This window comes from Eleutherodactylus coqui, chromosome 1, assembly GCF_035609145.1.
Source record: "Eleutherodactylus coqui strain aEleCoq1 chromosome 1, aEleCoq1.hap1, whole genome shotgun sequence".
Lineage (NCBI taxonomy): Eukaryota > Metazoa > Chordata > Amphibia > Anura > Eleutherodactylidae > Eleutherodactylus > Eleutherodactylus coqui.
Window position 1 is genome coordinate 150,290,972 of NC_089837.1, and position 23,212 is coordinate 150,314,183.

Consider the following 23,212-nt stretch of genomic DNA (forward strand, 5'->3'; position numbering starts at 1 on the left):
TCTGCAGGCGGCCTATATCAGTAAATTCAGTGACTGATCAGGCAGCAGAGAACCAAAGAAGTGACTGATAAGTGGAGAATGAAGCACTTCTCTGTAATAAATTATACTGAGTATGTTCACACAGCCTAAAAGTCATTGGATTCACTCTTTTTTGATTCGTTCTACAATACACTGCAATCCTTCTGTATTACAGTGCATTGGTCTGTGGCTGTTCTATTATGTCATGCCAGAGGCAGGGTGTAATGGGAAAATTAGAATTATCTCCGACCCCAGCTATTGTGGCCTGGTGTTGGCTCTGTTTTATAGCTGGCAGTTGTTGAGTATGGAGCAGGCTTAGCTTCAAACTTGGCTTTGACTTCCATAGTACATATACAGTAGATGTTGGGAAAGGGTTAAAGGAACATTCCAGGAAAAACTCTAATACTAGATTCATAGAATGGTAGAGTTGAAAGGGACCTCCAGGGTCATTGGGTCCAACCCCCTGCTCAGTTCAGGATTCACTAAATCATCCCAGACAGACATTTGTCCAGCCTTTGTTTGAACACTTCCATTGAAGGAGACCTCACCACCTCCCGTGGTAACCTGTTCCACTCATTGATCACCCTCACTGTCAGAAAGTTGTTTTTTTTTCTAATTTGTGTCTCCTCCCTTTCAGTTTCATCCCATTGCTTCTAGTCTTTCCTTGTACAAATGAGAATAGGGCTGATCCCGCTGCACTGTGACAACCCTTCAGATATATGTAGACCGCTATTAAGTCTCCTCTCAGCCTTCTTTTCTGCAAACTAAACATTCCCAGATCCTTTAACTGTTCTTCATAGGACATGATTTGCAGACCGCTTCATATGTCTGGTTTGGGGCTTGACTCTGAATTCAAGTACATCACAGAAAGACATCATGCACTGCATCTTGTTGCTCTATACTAAGCGTAGCACCGTGTATTTTTCCTGGAAACTTCCTATTAAGCAATAGCTGCCACCCTTGTTACTTGCAGATGTACTCAAAGAAATACTTGCTTAAGGCTAGGTTCACACTGGGCGTATTCCCGCCGGAAATCCCGCGGTTTGGCCGCAGCAAAAACCGCGAGATTTTCGCCGGGAGAACCGCCGCAAAAAAACAGCGGCGGCTTTGAAGTGGCCCGGCCGCTCGCTTTTCCGTTGTGGCCGGCGCTCCTATAGAGGAGAGCGCGGCCGTGACGAAAGTAAACAATAAATAGACATGCTGCATCTTTTGAAGCCGCAGCCGCGGTTTCAGCCGGACTTACCGCAGCGGATTGGCCGTCACGTGTGGACGAGATTTCTGAGAAATCTCGTCCACATGGCTGGCTAATCCCGAGATTAGCGGCCACGGGCAGATTTGCCGCAGCGAAATTCCGCTCGGCAAAACCGCAGCAAATCCGCCCTGTGTGAACCCAGCCTAAATCGGTAGGCATCCTGGTGTCTGAGTCCATTAGATATTTATTTACACATAGTACTGTCTAAACATATGATAATTATCAGATGGTTTTCAGATTCTGCTCCTTGAAGAATCTTGTGCAAGCCAATGAGACCTTGACTATGCAAATTTTCAATTACAAAGCCAAAAGCGAGAGGAAGACTTGAACTCCCAGAATTAAGATACCTTTTACAGAGGGTGATTTATCACTCGAATTCTCACTGGAAACAGAGTATTTGGGTGATAATTGTCCCACATACACACGCCTGCCGACACTTGTCAGAGTCGCTTGATTTTAGTTCTACAAAGGCCACCTGCAGACGAGCGGGTCGGATCCGGCAGCGAGAATTCTCGCCGCGGGACCCGACCCGAGAGCCTGCAGTGATGAGCGCGTACTCACCCGCGCCTGGCGGCCCCGGCTCTTTCATGTGCCGGCTGCCGCGTAGCCGGCGCATGCGCAGACCGGAGCCGGCGGCCGGGTGAGTGCGAGCCCCGCACAAAAATAGGACATGCCGCGGTTTGTTTGCCGCGCGAGATTTCGCGCGGCCGTCTGCATAGGAGTGCGTATTGTAATGCACTCCTATGCAAACTTTCAGTGGCGGAAATCCCGCGGGAAATCCCGCCGCGGGATTTCCGCCCGTGTGCAGGCGGCCTAAAAATGAGCGACTCCTGTTCACTGGGGACAGTACAGATAACTCTCCCATTATTTCTACCTAGGACTGTAACTAGAGGAAGGAAGGTTTCTACACCGATATAGAAGGGGGTTCTTTACTGTAAGAGCAGTGAGACTATGGAACTCTCTTCCTGAGGATGCGTTGATGGTAAACTCAAAGAGTTCAAGAAAGGCCTGGATGTCTTTGTTGAGTGATACAGTATTATATGTTATACTCATTAATAACTTCAGATTGGAGTCAGAAGGAATTCCCCCCCCCCCCCCCCCCCCAAAATTAGGAAAAGTGACTTTAACCTCTGAGCTTTTTTGCATTCCTCTCGATCAACATTGCAGGAAAAGTCTCTTTTTTTTCCCTTCAATTTTTTAAAATACTATGTTCCTTTATCTACCTGAATTTGGCTCCTTTAAAAATTGGAATTTGTCCTGTAAAATACCAGCTGTCATACAGTTGCATTGACTAATAAATTAAAGGCTAAAACTATGTCACTAAGGCCTCATGTCCACGGGGAAAATCAGGCCCGCTACGGATTCTCCATGGAGAATCCGTAGCGGGTCCCTCCTGCCCCGCGGACATGAGGCCTAAAAATAAGAATTAACTCACCTCTCACCCGCTCCGGATCTTCCCTTCGCCGCGGCTTCATCTTCTCTCCGTCGCGGCCGGATCTTCTTTCTTCGGCCCGGCGGATGCGCAGGGCACGTCGGTTGCGTGCCCCGCGCATGCGTCGGCCCGAAGAAAAAAGATCCGGCCGCGACGGAGAGAAGATGAAGCCGCGGCGAAGGGAAGATCCGGAGCGGGTGAGTAAATTCCGCTTTTTGTCTCCCGCGGATCCGGACGGCTTCCATAGGCTTCAATAGAAGCCTGCGGGAGACTCGCACGAAAATGAAGCATGGTCCAGATTTTTTCATGCTCCAGTTTTGTTTTTTTAAAATCCCTTTTATTGACCATCCGCGAGTATTTATCTACCCGCGGGTGGTCAATGCATCCCTATGGGATGCGGATCCGCGGGCAGGAGAAAATCCGCTGCGGATTTTAATTCTTCTTTTGCCCGTGGACATGAGGCCTAAGGGTTTAAAATGGACTTAAGGCAACTTATGAAACATAAACCCAAATCTTCAGCAAAAAAATAGACCTTTTCAGGCATGTTTTTCCAATTTTAATGTGACTGTTAGGGGGTTAAGTATTGCTTTAGTTCCTGCTCTCCTCACTTGTTTGTTATCCAAGGACTTTACATGTTGTCGTTCTGAAACGTTGTACTAGATTTGTATATTAATTGTAACTGACTACCTCTATTTATCTATTTGTCTCTCATCTCATTGTTATAAAGGCCAATATGTGTTTAGTGAGAGACAATCTAACGTTCTTTTTGCTAATGCTTGTTTACTCTGCCCGGTAGGTGATTTTCCATGACGTCAGCACCCTGACAGAGAAGCTGTTTCCAATAGTAGAAGCCATGCAGAAACTCTTCAGTGCCGGCACTGGAACTTACTACAGCGATTCCATCTTTTTCCTCTCTGTTGCTCTACACCAGATAATGCCAAAAGGTAATGGTTTAGGTCATACAGCCTGAAAAGTACAATGTAAATTATTGTATAAATCTTTTTTCCTATAGTTGAAGTTCTTTGTACATACCAGACCACTAACTATCGATGTGTGCCTTACATTTCATGTAATCATTGATCTTGTATGATATTGCTGATCTATTCCATTCATACAATTTAGACCAGTTTACAAGTTCCATTTCAAAACAAATATAAAGTTTTGGCCCCATTTTCGCCTGTAACAGCCTCCTCTCCTCTCGGGATGTTTTCCTCAAGATTTTAAAGTGGCTGCCGGAATTCTTGACCATTTAGCCAAAAGAACATTATTGAGAATATTTACTGATGTTGCATGTCGAGGTCTGGTTCACAATCAGCACTCCAATCGATCCCAAACGTGTTTGATGGGGTTGAGGTATGGGTTTTGTGCAGACCACTGGGATTCCTTCTTCTAAACTCATCAAGCCTTGTTGTGGCAAAGGTGACTTCTTCGACATGCCATGTTAAAAGATGCCAACATATGCCCTTTAGAGCACCATAAACTACATTATGGTGCTGGAAGATGAGGGAATGGGGAGTCTAGGGTGGTATGTTTTATATTTCCCCAGTCCCCTGTTCCTGTGCTATGTCTCCACTAACTTTGCATGGAAACCCAGCTTGACTGATTTTAGAAGGTTATGTGCATGCTCTCTTCCTTTCATCTCTGTGGGAGAGCGTGCGCAGAGCGCCATCTGAAGAGAGTCAGACTGTGCGTGCCTCAAGTGCTTCGGGGAACTGGGCAAGTATAAAGCATACCTCCTAAGACCTCCCGTTCCTTCACATTTGAGCACTCAAAGGTGCTGCCAGATGCCCTTTACAGTTACTGAGCTCTTTGGTAAGACTCTTTATTTTACAGACCTATTTGCAATGGATGTGGCTAAAACAGCTGAACTCAGTGATGAGGAGCAGCGTCCACATGTTTTTGGCCACATAAACTATGTTAAAGGGGTTTTCCAACATAAAATATTATATAGATATTTGAGGCTATGCTCGCCCATCCCCCACAACTCCCACGGCGCCCCTCTGATCTTGCCACCAGTGCTGTGTTTTCGGGCTGCAGTCCTGTTGACGGCACATTAGAAGCTGCCTCAGTAAATGGGTCTCTGTGGTCGACTACTGAGATCTGTGGCTGCAGCAGCCGGTGATGTTTTGTACACAGGCTTATTTTGCAGCCTGTAAAAGGACCAAGCTGAGAGAACAGAGCACTGAAATTGTGGGGACCTGGGACCGGTGATGTAACTTTTTTTATTTTTTTTTATTTTTATTTTATTTTTTTTAACCTTGTAAACCCCATTTTAATTAACCTTGCCCAGTAACCTAATTGGGCAGCCATTATGGCCTTTTTAGAGGCACAATAATAATTGGTGGATTCTTAGGGTGCATAACATTTAGATATGGTAAAAACCGAATCTGGAAAACTATGCTTTTTTTTATATTTATGGCACCATTCAAAGCCTACCCACTACATGCAAAGTGGAGACGGGGTACACCTGGGTAGCAAATTTAGTGGGTCTAGGGATCTCTGGAGTGGATCCACCAACCTGATAGATTTCTAGATCCGCTTACAGTTAACATCAAGGCTATCAAAAATGAGTCAATTAGGTATATCTAGAAGACGGAACCAGCAGTAGCAACATCTAAGGATATACAACACCCTTGAAATTAAAAAAAAAAAAATCCAGAGCTGGTAAAGTCTTTTAGAGCTAAAGAAATCTATCCAGAGTGTGGTGTGTTAATGGAAACCGTACTCGCATGTACCTATGATACTTGCTGGAATAATTTTCCCAGATTTTCACATTCTATGTGTGATGGGGTGAAGCCATAAAATGTGTAGAATTTCCATGTATTACTTTTTTTTTTGTGACAAAATTGTTGCAACATATTCCGGAACAAAGAACCGTAAAATACAAGTGAATTGGAATTTTTGATAATTTTTATGGTCTGTTTGTGGCCTTTTCTTGCCATGTATTTGATTCCTTCTACATGTGCACTCAGTTTTCATTTCTTTCGTATTTGTTTTACCATAAACGTTCTATAATGCGTTAGAGGGTATATATTTTTAAAATATTCTCTCTACAGATCACAGTAATTTGTTGTGCCTTTAAGGAAAATGCTGCTGTCATTTAGTGTTGTAAATGTCTTGGGCTACATATACCAGAGGCTGCAAGATCGGGAGTTAAAACACTTTGTCAAAAAAAGAATCAAGCACCTAGAAGGAGGAGTTGTTTTGCTGCAAAACTCGGCATGCAGTTACATCTCAGGCAGATATGCAAATGATTAGAGTTGTGGTGTGATTAGATGAACAGTCTTGTCATCTGAGGCGCTAAAAGCAGTTCCGCTCTTGGCCCATAAAAAGGTTCTCCCTAGCTATTTGTTTGTAGTGGACCTCTTTTTCCACTTGTGTAGAGCTTGTTGACCACTAGACACCTCTACGACTCAGATTTCACTCAGTTTACAGAGTTTGAGAAGGGGTGCTGGATGGTCATGTTGATGAATTTCTCACCTAGGCCGTTCTGACCAGACTGTTTAGAAAATGCTGAGATCAGTCGACGTGTGAGAACTCGCACACAAGACTTCCTGGCTCAGTGCGCCCTCCACAGACAACTAGTAGAGAGGATCATCTGTTCGCCTAATAAGCACAAGCAGCTTCAACAGTTTTTGTCCGTCAACTAGAGACAGTTGGCACCGTTGTTAGGAGTGATGGACCCATTTAAAAAGAGTAGGTAAAGTGCCCAAGCACCAAGTCATGACTGACTCTTAGGGTGACGTCACATCTGGTAGACTGTTTTTGTGGGGTGGTTTGCCATTGCCTTCCCCAGTCGTCTTTTACCCCCCCCCCCCCCACTTCACCCTGCAAGCTGGGTGCTCATTTTACCGACCTCGGAAGGATGGAAAGCGGAGTTAACCTTGAGCTGGCTACCTGAACCATGCAGGGATTGAACCCACAAATCTTCAGGTTGTGAGCCAAAGCTCAGGACTGCATTTAACCCCACAACTGAGCTGAGAGCCAGAGAACTTTCTCTTTGCTGGATGAAAACAGTCATATAGGGTCCATACACAGGAAGAACAGAGTGATGCTTGCGATTGCCCGGAACTGCAAGTGGGCATTAGACACGAGTGGCAGACCTTGCACCACTGTGTCTTGTTGGAACCATTTCCAGGTGCTGGGCTGAAGGACGTTTGGTTTCACAGCGACCATTACCTGTTCTGCCTTTGACACCATCCACTGTCCCCTCCATTTGCAATAGTGTTGTGAACGACGAAACTGGACTGCAACGGAGTGTAACTGGGTTGTCTTCAGCGATGAATTGGCGAACAGCGATGAATGTTTAGTTTGGTTACTGACAATGGCTATGTTCATGACCAGTGACATAGTGGTGAGCACCTCAATCATCCCTTTGCTGTGGAGCTGCACACTGTCCCTACTGCTGGTGTGATGGTCTGGGGGGGCCATCGTTTACGACAGTCGATCAACCCAAGTAGTGTTAAGAGTGACAATGACAGCTCAGCGAATTATGTTCAGGACCTCCTGCAGCCAAATGTTCCATAAGGCATTTTCCAGCAGGATATTGCTTAGCCGCACACAGCAAGGGTGTCACTTGAAGGCTTCCACATCATTGTCACACTTCTGTGGCCTGCCCAGTCGCTAGATTTATCACCAATAGAACATGTATGGGATCATGTGGGATGCCAACTTCAACAGCCTACGAGTTTGTGCAATCTAGAGCTTCAGTTACGGCAAATGTGGACTGATATGCTGCAGGATACTATATGGAACCTGTATACATCCATGCCAGCCTGTATCGCCTCTTCCATCCAAGCTAGAGGCCGTACAACAGGGTACTAGATCCTGCATGCCCACCCATATCCCATCTTGTATCCAAGCTAGAGGTGGTACAACAGGGTACTAGAGCATCCATACCCTCCTGTATCACATCTTGTATCCAAGCTAGAGGTGATACAACAGGGTTCTAGCGCCTCCATGCCTGCCCACATCACATCTTATATACAAGCTAGAGGCGGTACAACAGAATACTAGAGCCTCAATGCCCATCCATACCGCGTCTTCTATCCAAGCTAGAGGCAGTACAACAGGGTACTAGAGCCTCCATGCCCACCAATATCACATCTTGTATCCAAGCTAGAGGCAGTACAACAGGGTCCTAGAGCCTCCATGCCCACCAATATCACATCTTGTATCCAAGCTAGAGGCGGTACAACAGGGTCCTAGAGCCTCCATGCCCACCAATATCACATCTTGTATCCAAGCTAGAGGCGGTACAACAGGGTACTAGAGCCTCCCTTCAGGTGTTCAGTTTTCCACAATAAAACCCTTTTGCTCTGATATTGTAATCCATTACTTATATCAATATTACAATCGCGAGTTTCATTTGATTCCGATAACTCCTTTTAGGTGCTTGGTTTTTTTATTGTTTTTAACAATGAGTGTATGTGATCAATGGAAATAAAGTTCTTAGATCGTATAAAGGTATGGAGCTATTTGTGTTTCATGTTCTTGATACAAATGTCTTTACCTGACGAAGAGACAAGGAGCTTCTTGCCAGGAATCACTTGCTGCACATTTCACGTTTCTGGCAGCGTTTTCTCCCTAGAGCTTGTTTCCCTTCACAGATGTGACCGGCTGCGTAAGATACTGTTAATAGTTTAATTGTGAAAGCCTATTTTTCACTGTCTCTTTCTAAGCTTAGAAGAGGTTCCTGTGGGTATTTTAGTACATAATTATACTGCTTTTTCTTCTGATATTTAAAGAGTATAATTTTGCTTTGTCAGTGCGATGGGGAAGTTAACCCCTATTAGTCTTGCAGTTACCACAGTGTGGTGCATGCTTTTATGGAGCACTTATTTATTTTTTTGTTTCATTGTTTTCTTATTAATGCCGGCTGCACATGAATGGGTCAGATTCTGGATGTGGGATCCCGCACCATAATCCGGCCCTGTGCCCAGCCGAAGACCCAGCGTACCTGTCGTCTTTATACTCTTATCTCCACTCTGGATGATCCAGACGGCTTGCCGTTGGACATGCACAGAACCAATTTTCAAGCGCCATCGCTAGGGGATGACGCGGGCCCCGCGACCTTTCCACAATGTTAATTGTAAAAGGGCCACGAGTTGGATGGCTTCTATTTTCCGTATATACTCGAGTAGAAGCTGAGTTTTTCAGCACAAAAAAATGTGCTGAAAAAGCCCCCTTCGGGTGAGGTAAAAAAAAGCAACTGTGTCCCCAGCGCGATGTTACCCCACTGTCTTCTCCCTGGCTTGCTTTTGAAATCCCCGCTGTGTTTGGATCGAGCACGGGCCAATCACAGCTATTCAGTGATGTCATTTTGAATGTCTGTGATTAGTTTATCGAGCGCCAGCTGTAATTGCTAGCTCGGCTTATACTCAAATCAAGAAGTTTTACCAATTTTTTTTGTGGTAAAACTTATTGACTCAGCTTATACTCGGGTCAGCTAATACTCGAGTATATACGGTACTGCAATGGAAACCGTCCGTGCGGACACTGCACAAAAATGGAGCATGCTGCGATTTAGGCTGGACATCCACTGGCGTCTTATTCTCTCTTGCGCTGCAAGAGCAAGTGAGAACACTCGCCTCGCAGCGCGAGAAAAGAGCTGGGATATCACCAGTCTTTTCAATGGGGCCAACCCTGCAGTATGATTTTCGGGGAAGGGCTTAACTCTTTGCAATCCAATTTTGGATTCAGGGTTTCCTAGGGGTCTTTCTCTTTCTGCCATTATAGAATGACGCCATCTGCTGGCTGGAGCCAGTACTGTGGTATGTGACATGCCGGAGAGGCCCCCGACAACAGAGCGGCCAGTAATCTACCGTAAAAATACCCTGCTGGACGTCTTCCGACATCAGAGCTGTACAGCCTTCAATCAGAATGTCTTTAGATGTCAGACAGTGGATTGGAAAGGGTTAAAATATTAGCCAACTCCTGAAAATCATCAAGTGGTAAAAAAAAGAGAAAATTTATTCACCTCTCCGCTGCTCAGACACGTCCTCCGGCTAGCTCCCCGACACTGCTGTCCAGCACTTTCAGCAGGCGGGGATGTAAAAATCCCCGCCCCCTGAAAGGGCTGTGCTGATTTGCTGAGCGCTCAGCCAATAACAGCTAGTGCTTAGCTTTTGGCTGAGCGCTCAGCCAATTACAGCTAGTGCTTAGCTATTCATTCATGATCCTTTTTAGATTTAGTTTTGAGCAAGCTGACATTTTGAGACTGTCACTAGATCTTCCTAATACAGACCAAATCGCTCCCAGGCTTTAGAAATGTCCAGGATTTGTTGATTTTAGGTTTAGCGGGCAAAAAGTAAAGAATAAGGCCAGTGGCCCAAAAGGGTTTGGCAAGCTCAGTCCCATTCAAGTGAATGGGACTGAGCTTGCAGTACCTTTCCTGGCCAGTACACAGTGTATAGAGCTGAGCTATATCTGGCACACAGCAGCTCCTCTAAACCACTGATTGGCAGTGGTGCAGGGTGTCACTGTGGGGTTCCGAAAAGACGTGCACCATACTCTTATCATTGCAGTCCAGGTGGCGCATGATGACTTGTCCTGATCTGGGTTGTTTAGTGTCAACGTCCCTGCTCTATACTTACAGGCGGACCCTTTGTGCCTGCTCTACTTTATAGGATCCTAATAAGTCTGGGTGCTTTGGAAATGCTTGCTATACACAGATTATACCCGGGGGAACAATTTTCAAGATCTTCCATAAGGGCTTTACGTAAATGTTCTTTGGCATTAAGTCCTGTATGTGGGCGTGTGCTCCTGCAAATTCATCCAAGCTCCTCTATTTTTGTTAGCATGTAATTAGACTTCATCTTGAAGATACTGCAGTGTCGCTGGGACTGTGACAGTTGGTGTGTCTTATAGCCTAAAGTTAGTTCCGGATGTTTACATCTTGGATGAGATCGCAATCCTTTTGAGGGATGGCTGCCATTCCTGATGAAGCAGCACTCTATACAATTAACCCCTAGTGTGCCTGATTTGGATCCAGCAATCTACTGGTTCTGGGGTAGTTGTGAGCAGGTAACTTTGTAGTGGACTGAGGGGCCAGGGAGATGAAGTTCACTCTGCCTTGATTCTACATCCCAGTGCAGGAACCAAAAGTTTTAATTTATTTATAATAATTTTTTTTTTGCATTTTATTGGTGTGTTTTGAGTGGAGAGGGGACAACCATGACTAAACCTCAACAAAAAGTGAAACTGTGATAGATGTTTGGTTGGTCGCAACTGGGTTTCTAAAGATTGTAGTACAGGTCACAGATTAAGCAGTGTCTGTATTCTAGTGAATGACAGAGGATCAAAGAATGTAACTAATCTACTTGGAGCAATGCTCTTTCCTCCAGCGCACATGAAAAAAGGTCTTTGTATGAGCTGACAATACAACTATTAACAGCTTGCTAAAGACACACAAGTTACTGAGCGGTCGTGTGGCGAGGTCACACAAACACTATAGTATATAGCTGGCATCGTTTGATTAAACTTGAGTGATCTAATTAGTTTTCTGCCAACTAGAAATTCATTGACATAGCCTGGTGGATGGGCCAAAAAGTAACCAGTGAAGGCAGAGATAAAATGACCCATAAGTTCTCTTTAATGGTATTAAGGATGCATTCAAACATAGCTCCTCAAAATCTGCATCAAAATTCACAACTTTTGGTACACATCTGCTGCATGTATAACCCCATCTGAGTTAAAAACCCTTGATTTGCAACATGATTTATCAGACCAAGTGACTTTCTTCCATTGGTCCAGTTGTTATGCTCACTTACATGCCCACTATTGGCACTTTCAGCAGTGGACAGGGGTATGATGTGTGCTGACACCTTTCTATTACAGCCAGTATTTAACTTTTTCAATACCTTCTGCTGCAGCATCTCTTCTGTGGGATTGGACCAGATGAGCTAATCTTTGCTCCCTATGTGCATCATTGGGCTTAAGGCTCACATGAATGTCCTTCCTAGGACCACAATTAGTAGGTACTAACCACATACTGGGAGAACCTCGCAAGACCTGCTGTTTTGGAAGTGCTCTGACTCAAATCACAATTTGGTCATTGTTAAACTCAAAGTCCGGGCGCTTTATTTAATAAGGCTAAAGCTGCATACAGATGATGTGACTCATTTCCAGCTGAAGTAGCTCTTAATCGTTGCTAGTTCAGATTGAAATGCGTCAGTCAGTATTCATCCGTTTTAACCTTGTGAAACGAAGATCCTATTTTAATTTGACCTACACACTGCTGGATCCTTCTTGTGCATTTTGGAAACCATGATCCAACTTTTCAGGGTCACACACAGTCCTGTGTGAATGGAGTTTGAAGTAGCTGTTATGAACGTCACAGCAGTTTTTTGCCATTACTATAAACAGTCAGTAGTGAAAATTAGCAAATAAGGTGCTGTTCCCTAGAGCCCATGGCCAGCAGAGACAGGTAAAATGTTGCCATGCATTTGCAGGTTTGCAAGGCCTACAATAAGACCTCACACATAATTGCCGTATTTTTAGATTTGTAGATTTTTCTTTTTACTTTGTTTTATTGAAGAAAGTAGAAAATACTGCAGAATTTACAGCTACATGTATGCGGCCAAAGGGGAAGAGAGATACAAACTACCAGTAAAATGCATACGTAGATATGTATCAGATTGATTTGCCAAAAAGTGCTTAGGCCCCCTGTCCACGGCCGTGATTTCGCCGGCGGTAAATCGCCGGTGAATCACGCGGTCTGAAGCTTTCCATAGCGTTGCTATGGAAAGCGCCGGCCCCATTTACACGAGTAGAGAATGATTGCAATTGTCTGCGGTCATCCTATCTGTCAGATTAGGCTGACAGAGGAGATCCGTCTGCGGCTCCTGCTCCCGGGCGGCGGCTCCCACGGCGGATCCGCGGGATACAGCAACGCCCGTGGACAGGGGGCCTAAATATATCCTCCTAAGCTGGCAAAGATGCAAGAGTGCACACACAGTCCAGGGCACTACTTAAAAATTAAGAGTTAGTGGTGAGGTACTCAACTCTCCCCAAATATAGGTAAAGTAAATGGGGCATTTACTGTTTTTGCAAAACATTTGTTCATATGACACTACTTGGTTAACCAACAATTTCCATAAACGTAGCTGTGGTGGATGTGGATTAATCCAGTGTAGGTTCGTTCCAGGACCAATCGCTTAAGGGGCGACTAACAGACCATCTCCGTTTTTATTTATTTTATTTTTAAAGGCTACACATTTGATTGTTACTGAAATGTGTATAAAAATCGATTTTTAATATTTTTATTTTTTTGGTCCCCTCTTCAGACCCATAGGATCAAGAAATACAGGACAGGGTGGTGTTGGTGGTGGGGGCTGGTATCTGGAGTTTGACAACCATTGTTGTCAATAGAGTATAGGAAGATGTGCAAGGTGTCATTCTATTTGTAATATGTAGAGTTATAACCTTTTTCCTAACCCTGTAATTCTGATACAAGTTGAAGTAAAATTGGAACGAACAACTTAATTTTTTTTTTTTTTTTGGAACTGAGCCACTTTAGAGAGAAAGCTGAAAAAAATATATTTATGCCCCCAACATTGAAATTTCTTACCACAAAATTTCAGGAAGGTGTTCTTTGTAGTTTTTGAAATAAAAAATTTATTGAAGGTGACCAGCTCTATACTGACTAGCACTTTAGTGTTATCAGATATGACCACATATACTTGAATCTGCTTCATATCATGAACTGGGCGAGAAATCTGCTTCTGAACATACAATTAGTTCAACTAAACAATCAAATAACCAGACAATCAGGGAATCCCCATGAAAATTGGCCATTTGAAGAATGGCCAAGGGGAATTCACTTCAAAGCTTTGTAAAGGAGTAGAGTTGCAGCGCTCCCCCCATTACACAGTAGCGGCATAGCTGCTGTGTCGGTGTCCGAAAGCCTCAATGTTAAGCTCCTCCCCCAGGTCTGAGGGAAAGATTCCCCCTCCAGTGCTCTGGCGCTCTGCAGTAAGGCGCATGGAGGCACTGTTTCACTTCCCTGCCAGAGTGCTGCGGCAGTGAGTAGAGGTTAATGGGCACTTCAAGTACCATTTTGGAGAAGTCTCCTAGAGACTGAATAGGCTCCACCCCCGGGGGACACTGCAGTCACACGGCTAGCCCGCCACCGCCAGAAGAATGGCACCTTCATAGGAGAAAGTAAGAAGGCTGTAACCCAGTCCTCAGCCCTAAAAGCCCGGGAAGTTTTGGCACCATAGACAAACTAGATGGGAATAAGGAGCTGTGACAGACAGACACAAGCAGGAGAGAGAGACAGACACTGCTTGCTTGGAGAGACTGCATCAGCAGGCTAAACTTTTGGCGGTGGCCATTGAGGGGCTATACAGAGGGAAGTTTTTCGGTATGGTGAGCTGCTAAGCACCAGCAGAAGCCATGCAGACGATAAGCCAGTGCCTCGCTGCTCGTGGGAGGTGAGGGAGTCTCTCTCCTCTCATTGTCAGACACCGCGGCGGCACTGATAAAGACATGCCCACTACTTCGGCACCGCCATCACGGTGCCATGGACCTGCCAGAGCACCAGGTGCTGTGGAAAATCTACGTAACTCAAGCAATGCTGCTTAAAAAAAGAAGTGAGTGGGCTTCTACCCCTGTTATTGCCTAAGGTAAAATCCCTTGCCAGGATGAGGGTGATGAACTTGTGGAACTGGGATGGCGTTAGCGCAATGCACTGCAGATAGCGCTATAGTATATGTGGTTAATCAAAGGCCTTGCAGAGGTTAATGACATCAGAGTTTAATGTACTGTCATGTAAAATGTGTTTTACTGATGTGTGGTGCCTGATTACAAAGGATGTGTAATGGTGCAGTGAGGCACATGACAGAGGAGATAAGTTACGAGGATGTGGATGATGTCATTTGAATTCAGTAATGTAGTGTGGGACTTAAGCTGCCATTTTTATATTGATGCATGGCATGCTTTGGATTGTAGTGACATCTATGATTTGTGAATTGAACTGTGTAAAGGACGCTGCATTGCAGGTGAGGGTCTACGGCAGTGATGGTGAACCTTTTAGAGACAGAGTGCCCAAACTACTGCAACCCAAAACCCACTTATTTTTCACAAAATGCCAACAGGTCAGGGGCCGGGGGGTTATCACAACGGATGATTTTTACCTCCGTTGTTATAAAAAGGACAGGGCCACTTCAAAATAGATAGCGTGCCGATTTTTGACTGCTTTTTGGATGCGGAAATGCTGCAGAATTTGCCACGGTAATTTCTACCACATGCAAACAAACCCCAGCAGTAATGATGACCCCCATGGCGGCCCCAGCGGTAATAGTGACATCCCACAGCAGCTCCAATGGGTAATAGTGACATCCCACAGCAGCTCCAATGGGTAATAGTGACATCCCACAGCGGCCCTGGTGGTAATGGTGACATCCCACAGCGGCCCCGGTGGTAATGGTGACATCCCACAGCGGCCCCAGTGGTAATAGTGACATCCCACAGCGGCCCTAGTGGTAATAGTGACATCCCACAGCGGCCCCAGTGGTAATAGTGACATCCCACAGCGGCCCCAGTGGTAATAGTGACATCCCACAGCGGCCCCAGTGGTAACGGTGACGTCCCACAGCGGCCCTCAGTGGTAACGGTGACGTCCCACAGCGGCCCTCAGTGGTAACGGTGACGTCCCACAGCGGCCCTCAGTGGTAACGGTGACGTCCCACAGCGGCCCTCAGTGGTAACGGTGACGTCCCACAGCGGCCCTCAGTGGTAACGGTGACGTCCCACAGCGGCCCTCAGTGGTAACGGTGACGTCCCACAGCAGGCCCTCAGTGGTAACGGTGACGTCCCACAGCAGGCCCTCAGTGGTAACGGTGACGTCCCACAGCAGGCCCTCAGTGGTAACGGTGACGTCCCACAGCAGGCCCTCAGTGGTAACGGTGACGTCCCACAGCAGGCCCTCAGTGGTAACGGTGACGTCCCACAGCAGGCCCTCAGTGGTAACGGTGACGTCCCACAGCAGGCCCTCAGTGGTAACGGTGACGTCCCACAGCAGGCCCTCAGTGGTAACGGTGACGTCCCGCAGCAGGCCCCCAGTGGTAACGGTGACGTCCCGCAGCAGGCCCCCAGTGGTAACGGTGACGTCCCGCAGCAGGCCCCCAGTGGTAACGGTGACGTCCCGCAGCAGGCCCCCAGTGGTAACGGTGACGTCCCGCAGCAGGCCCCCAGTGGTAACGGTGACGTCCCGCAGCAGGCCCCCAGTGGTAACGGTGACGTCCCGCAGCAGGCCCCCAGTGGTAACGGTGACGTCCCGCAGCAGGCCCCCAGTGGTAACGGTGACGTCCCGCAGCAGGCCCCCAGTGGTAACGGTGACGTCCCGCAGCAGGCCCCCAGTGGTAACGGTGACGTCCCGCAGCAGGCCCCCAGTGGTAACGGTGACGTCCCGCAGCAGGCCCCCAGTGGTAACGGTGACGTCCCGCAGCAGGCCCCCAGTGGTAACGGTGACGTCCCGCAGCAGGCCCCCAGTGGTAACGGTGACGTCCCGCAGCAGGCCCCCAGTGGTAACGGTGACGTCCCGCAGCAGGCCCCCAGTGGTAACGGTGACGTCCCGCAGCAGGCGCCCAGTGGTAACGGTGACGTCCCGCAGCAGGCGCCCAGTGGTAACGGTGACGTCCCACAGCGGCCCACTCATGGAAGCGCCGCTGCTCCTCAGCTCGGCGCTGCTGGCAGCGCTGATCCCAGGTGCACACTGTGACATCAGTGTGCTGCCAGACGCCTACTCCCCCTGCTCTCACGCAGCCTAAAAGGAGACATAAGGGGAGGGGGGACTGAAGTCACAGTGTGCGCCAGGATCAGCGCAGCTGAGTTAATACTGGCAGGGAGCTGCGCCCCCTGTTGGTATTCACTGCCATGATGAGCGTCTAATGGCGGCGTGTGCCAGCAGGGATGGCTCTGCACTCCGCCTCCGGCACGCGTGCGATAGGTTCGCAACCACTGCTGTAAGATAACACCATGCCACAAAGAAGACTAATAAAGTGTACATGTGAATGTACTTTTATCTGCACAATAAGCTGTTTTATTACACACATTGTAACCGTATACAACTTTCTACTTCTCTCTCCCTTACAAATTTATAATCTATATTCCAATCTCTGCTGATTAGAAACTACATGCTATCAGCCAATGAAAAGCTGACTGTATGTTGCTTACAGCTTCTCTTCTGTCCCCAATCACTTCATTGTTTGTTGATGAAGGGGTTTTCCGGGCCATAACTACTGATAACACCCTCAGGATAGACGATCAATAGTTGATCAGAGAGGATCCACCACTCAGAATCCCCACAGATCAGCTGATTGAAGTGACAGCAGTGCTCGGGTGAAAACCATGTCACTTCAGTCCCTACCAGGCACAGCACTGTACATTGCATAGTGGCTGTGCCTGGTATTGCAGCTTGGTCCCATTCACCTGATTGGGACTGAGCTGCTCTCGGGCCATGTGACGGATTGAAGTGATATCATAGGCCCGAGAAGAGGCTACAGGACCAAGTTTCGCAACCTCTTCAATCAACTGATCGATAGGAATCCTGAGCAGACAACCCCAGTCGATCAATTATCGATGACCTATCCTGAGGATAGGTCATCAATAGTGTAGTCCCAGAAAACCCCTTTAATTTCTCAATGAAACAGGACACAAGTTTTTGTCATGGGGGCATAGTACTTATTGCAACAGGGTGTACACTTATGTCTTGTGCTTAGTGTCGCCAATCATAGTGAAACTGTAGTGATGGCTGCTAACATAGTTAGCAGCCAATCAGTAACTGTGGTAGAGGCTTACACGATTATTGCGTCTTAGTCAGACTCAGCTACGGTAGTGAGGATGACCCCACTTTTCTGGCATTATCCTCATCAAGTGAATCTGAACCGGTACCCCCGAGGTGTCCAATGCTACTTCAGAGGACCCCGATTCATCTGATGCTTAGTCGATTACCACAGAAAATTTCAAACCCCAGATCCCTGATTCTACTGGAAACTTAGGGGTATAATTTAATACAGCAGGGTTCAGAGGGAGTGAACTTTTAACGTTTTTTTTTTTGCTTGTTTAATGATTTTATTTCCGACATTGTTACCCAGACCAATTTATATGCCCAGAATTTCAGCCAAGAAAAACCCAACTCCACTTTTGCAAAATCCTACAAGTTGACCCCTGTGGATGTATCAGAATTCACAAAATTTGGGGCTACTAAAGAAGCTGAACATTAGGGCCTATTGGAGCAGGGATATCTTATACTGCACCCCAATGAAGGGAAGAGCACCAAATATGCCCCCCACCCCCACCTATTGGGAATTGCAGGAAAAATCATATGGGAATTGGTGCCCCCACTGCTGGACCAGAGTTATCAGCTGTACCTGGATAATTTCTACACCAGTGTTCACCTAATCCAGAGCTTTGCTTCTAGAAAAACTGTGTCATGTGTGAGAACAGGGTAGTATGTAGCAACAACGAATTGTGTGCCAAGTATAAGGACGAGGGATGTCCTGATATTGAGCACAATACACACCCATAGTAATACCCGTTGTCCAATACCAGTGACCAGTATAGAGACCCCAGACTGAGTCCTTGACTACAATAGGTACATGGGAGGAGTTGACCTGTCTGATCAAGTAATAATTCTTGAGGAACATCTAAAGGGCTAAAAGAAAACTCTAAATGCTGTTTTGAATACTTTGAGGGGTGCAGTTTTTTAAAATTGGGTGATTTAAAATTGGGTTTCTTATATATAGATCCTTAAAATCCGTTTAAGAACTGAAAGAGTCCTTAATAAATAAGCTTTTGAAATTTACTAGTAAGGGCTCCTTCAGATGGTTGCTCAGATACGCGTGCCGCAGCACAGCATATTTGCGCATGAACAAAGTTTGAAGAGCCACGTAATCAGACTGTTTCGCACATCTCAGCGCATATTACTGTAATATTTGCGCATGCAGGGTCAGTTCACACACCATTTCCGTTAAAGCCTAATAAGGTCCAGCTGTCTTCTTTTCGTGCATATTGCTCAGTGTTTCACCTTTCCCCTTGCGTATTTCTACACCTTCCAAAGACTTCTATGGGGCCATAGCTGTGCAAAACGCAGGAAGATAAAGTCCTATTTTTTTTTTTTTGTGCAGACAGGAAACGCGCGCAAAACATGCTGATGAGAACATATCCATAAAAATCAATGGGTTTTATTCTCTGTGTTTAGCGTGCACAGATTTTGCTTCCCCAAACACGGCCGTGTGAAGGGGCCCTAAGGGCTTCTTCATGCTGCATATGCGCAACTAGGCTCGCCGCTACAGAGCGTGGCGTGCATGAACAAGGTAAAAATCTTTTTTGTTTTAACTTCCAAACTCTGTGCTATTCCGTTTGAGTTTGAAAAAAAAGTGTGAAGGTGGGTCCTGCGCTATCTTTCTCGCACGTAGTATCTTTACTCGGGTGTAGCATTAACGCCCGGGAATACCGGTAGTGGAAACGAATCCATTCAAATAAATGGTTTTGTTTCATCTCGATATGCAGATGCATAACGGGACTAAATCACGCCCATCTGTTTAAGCCCTAAATGTGAAAAAGTACTGCTAAACTTCTATACTTTGCGGAGTCCTAAAAGAATAAAATAACACTTAACCCCTTAGGACTCGGTCACATGAAAATCCGCACCTGCCAAAGAAAGAACATGGCTGGCAATGGACGTGGTCATGCGGATTTTCGGCCGCAAGCGGTGCGGACGGTTTTTTCCACACGGTAATACGCGCTGATCACTGCTTGTCTGACTGAGCCCTTATTGACCAAGCCTGTTTACACATTAATGACAAGGCCAAATTCAGGAAATCTGACGTGTCAATTTAACATAGAATAACTCTGTAAAGGTTTTGCATATCCAAGTGATTCTGACATTGTTTCTTCGCCACATGTTGTACGTCATTTAGGTAGTAAAACTAGTCAAAGAGAATTTGTGTACATTTATAAAAAGTGCCAAAATTAGGAATTTTTTTTAAAAATTGTCATTATTTTCACATTTTCAATTGTAATATATCAAATATGTGCCAAAATACTGTACAAATTTTTGATAAGATATATATTTACATCTGTTTATTTTATTCTGGATGCACATTTGAAAAGCTTTAGTTTTTTTTTTAACCTGATTTGAGCCCGGCCATGGCCCTGCATACGGCAGTGTACTGCACATAACTGCGTACTCACACAGGCAGTCATGCGCAGTACACCTTTGTCTATATTTTCTGCCCTGATGCTTAGCGGTGACGCGGGTACCCGCTGCCCGTATATAATGTAGTTGTGTATGGGCTGCGGGTATATCCGCGACTATGGAGCACAATAGCCTCTATGTCGCAGATATCCATGGTAAAATAGAATATACTAAATATTCTGTTTTCTGCAAGTGGATTACGTAATTCCGACCCGCTAAATTGGGTGGAATTGTGCAATCCAATGCGATTGATCTGCGTATTACCGCTGATCAAACATATGCAGAATCTGCGATTTCTATCTCGTTATGTGAGATCGGCCTAATGGTAGATCACTACTTTTTTATCCCGTGACTGGGGACCGCTCAACCAGGCCACCAGTCACTGCTCCAGGCACTCTGCAACCGTTGGTGGCTGTGAGCAAGGAGATTTAAAATCTCCCTGGCTCCGCGAATGTGTCCGGCATTTTGCCGGCAGGCACATGTGCAGAAGCCGGAAAGGTCCATGGAGGATGATCGCATCCGGATTGAAATGCGGAAGCCTCCGGGAAGATGTTTCATCTCCTCTCACTGATCGTATCGGTGAGGGGAAATGAAACTTCAACTTTTTAAAAAACTTTTACGTGATCGCCATAATCCATTGGACAATGGTGATCACGTGACCAGTAACTACATACCGTGGCTCCCCATGACACCTCCAGGCTCTCAGCTACCTTTGACAGCCAGGAGCAGGGAGATTTAAAATTTCCCGGGCAACCCCTGACTTTTGCGCATGTGTCCGCCATTATGCTGACGGGCGCATGCGCCGAAGCCGGGGTTAGGTCCATGGAACAAGTCCCATCCCATCGGGGAACAAGTCCGGGTACCTTGGGTATATAATTTCATCTCCCGTCATGGGTTAAGATCGAAAGGGGCGATGAAACGTTAACTTTTTAAACTTTTTTTTTTACACTTTTAATTCTCGATGGATAACGGTTATCATGTGACCGGGAACCGCATACAGCGGTCCCTGGTCACATCTCCCTGCAATCAGCTATCTTTGACAGACGGGTGCAGGGAGACTTTGAATTTGCCGGGCTCACCTGCATTCTGCGCATGCGCGCCACATTGGCAAGCCCACCGCAGGTCACGATCGCCGAGGGTCATCATGGAGGATGGGGGTGAGTATTTTCCCCTTCCTCATGAATCTAATCCATGAGGGGAGGTGAAACTTTAACTTTTTAAACCTATTTTTTTTTTTTACTTTTCCGTGATCGCTGTTATCCATTGGATGCGGTCCCCAGTGACTTCTCCTGACTTCCTGCTACCAGTGAAATCTCCTGCCTCCCGGCTACCTTCTGGAGCCGGGAGCCAGGAGATTTCAAATTTGCCGGAGCTCCCGGTCTTCTGTGCATGCGGCTGACGTAATGACGCCTGGCGCGCATGCGCAGAAGGCCGGCGTTAGATCCTAGAGGACCACATCAGAGTGGGACAGCGCAGAGGATGGGGGTGAGCAATCTTAGCTGCCTCCATGGATCCGATCCATGAGGTCAGCTGAATCTTTAGCTTTTTTTAAAACTTTTTTTTCACTTTATTGCGATCCGCGCTATATAATGGATAGCGCCTATCCCATTGCCGGGGGGGGGGGGTGACTGCTGCCTACGTCAGGGCACCGACAGCATGGAGCGGTCATCTCCATAGCCCATGGGGCTTTAATCCCTGCAGGATGCATGTTTTTTTGTCCTCAGGGATTAAAGCCCACTTAGGCAGGACATAAAAACACTATGGGCTGGTCGCTAAGGGGTTAAAAATGATTGCAATAACTGGTGCTAGATAACTCAAGTGTTGAAAAAAATTGTCTTTGGTCCATTTGCTGTGTCATGACCAAGTCCTGAGAAACCCATCATGGACAGTTGGCTGCTCGGTTGATGTCCGGCTTCATGAGTATCGGGAGGGGACCCCGGAGGGGAAGGCATTTTATATTGAGTTGTAGCACGTTGGAGGGTCGGTGGGAAAGCGCATGCAGCATGAAAAGCACCAGAGCCACGTTCTACAATGGTGTTAACGGTATTGTCCTCGCTCATAATCTCACAAACAAGACGACATCTCAGAACCTGAACCGCTGGTCCTTAGAAGCCCTGAATCGAGATCTACTGTCAACGAGGGTGCTGGTGACCAACGGGGACTATGACCGGGAGCAGTTTGCAAGCAACCAAATTCCTCTGCTGGTGATCGGCACCAAACTATGTCAGATCTCAGAGGCAAAACGCAGCCTGACGTTTTTGTCTTCAACGCAGAGGAAATAAATCTGAATTACAAATTCCCCCACTGGATGCCCGACTTCATCATTGTGTCATATGTGATGGATCTTGAGTTTCAAACAACCTCCCCCGAACCAAAGATTGTGAAACAAACACACAAGACTCTTTCATGTGGTGGTAAATTGACAATATTTTATTTGAAATAACATTATATTTTTATTCAGTGTCTAAAAATCTAAGATCTTGCTATAAGAAGACACTGAAAATGGCGCACCTCGGACTCACGAAGAATCATCATCCAGCACTCAGGAGAGGAAAAACCCCCTGTGGGGGAAACCTCTGGGGAGCCATGGCTGGCGGACGGCCCTCCCTCCGGGCTTACAGGGGTAACGCCAATATGTAACAGCATCTTTTATCAGAATTGATACATTTCATCATACTTACAGTAATACATCCTATAACAGAACATATGATAGTTATTAGTAAACAAGGCGAGGGCAAAGCAGAGGCCCCATGTGATGCCTAATGGAGATATCCAAATGTGACCTCTCCGGGCAGCGGATACTGGATATGACGGAGATCTGGCTGCAGCATCTGTCACCCCATGGATCGCTAGGGATAATAGACATGATCTGGCTGGCTGCGCAGTTATGGCTGATTGGGCTGGCTAGGCGGGCGTCCCCTCCTCCCTCACAGATGGTGAAGCTCCAGGTCTCCAGACACACCAAGCACCACGCTGCATCTGGCCGTATCCCCTTCCGTCATGGAGTTTTATTGTGTTGGCAGTTTATGACATAGGCCTAGCTGTGGATGACATCAGCACAGTTGCCATGGTGACTGCAGGTGTTTATCAACAAGGCCTCATCCACTTGTAGTCACTCATAATTAACTGTTTAATGACTGGTACTGTGCTTCTCTACAGAAGCCTGTCAACTCATCACTAAGCCGGCCTTTTATTATTATGGCATTTTTAAAAAATGGCTAGATGTAAGCTAATGAGGGGATCTGCAGGTCTGAGGTGTAATATTCACATTAACGCCCTCACATACCAGTTACACATTTTTTTGGAG

At 46.4% G+C, this 23,212-nt stretch overlaps 1 protein-coding gene across 1 annotated transcript in view; it reads left to right on the plus strand.

Annotated features, from left to right (window-relative positions):
• The window catches only part of XXYLT1 (xyloside xylosyltransferase 1), a 166,565-nt gene that overhangs the window by 16,987 nt on the left and 126,366 nt on the right, over positions 1 to 23,212 (plus strand). The window contains exon 2 of the mRNA XM_066601709.1: positions 3,499 to 3,646. Coding sequence (XP_066457806.1) covers positions 3,499 to 3,646 — 148 coding nt within the window. The remainder of the gene's footprint in view (positions 1 to 3,498; positions 3,647 to 23,212) is intronic.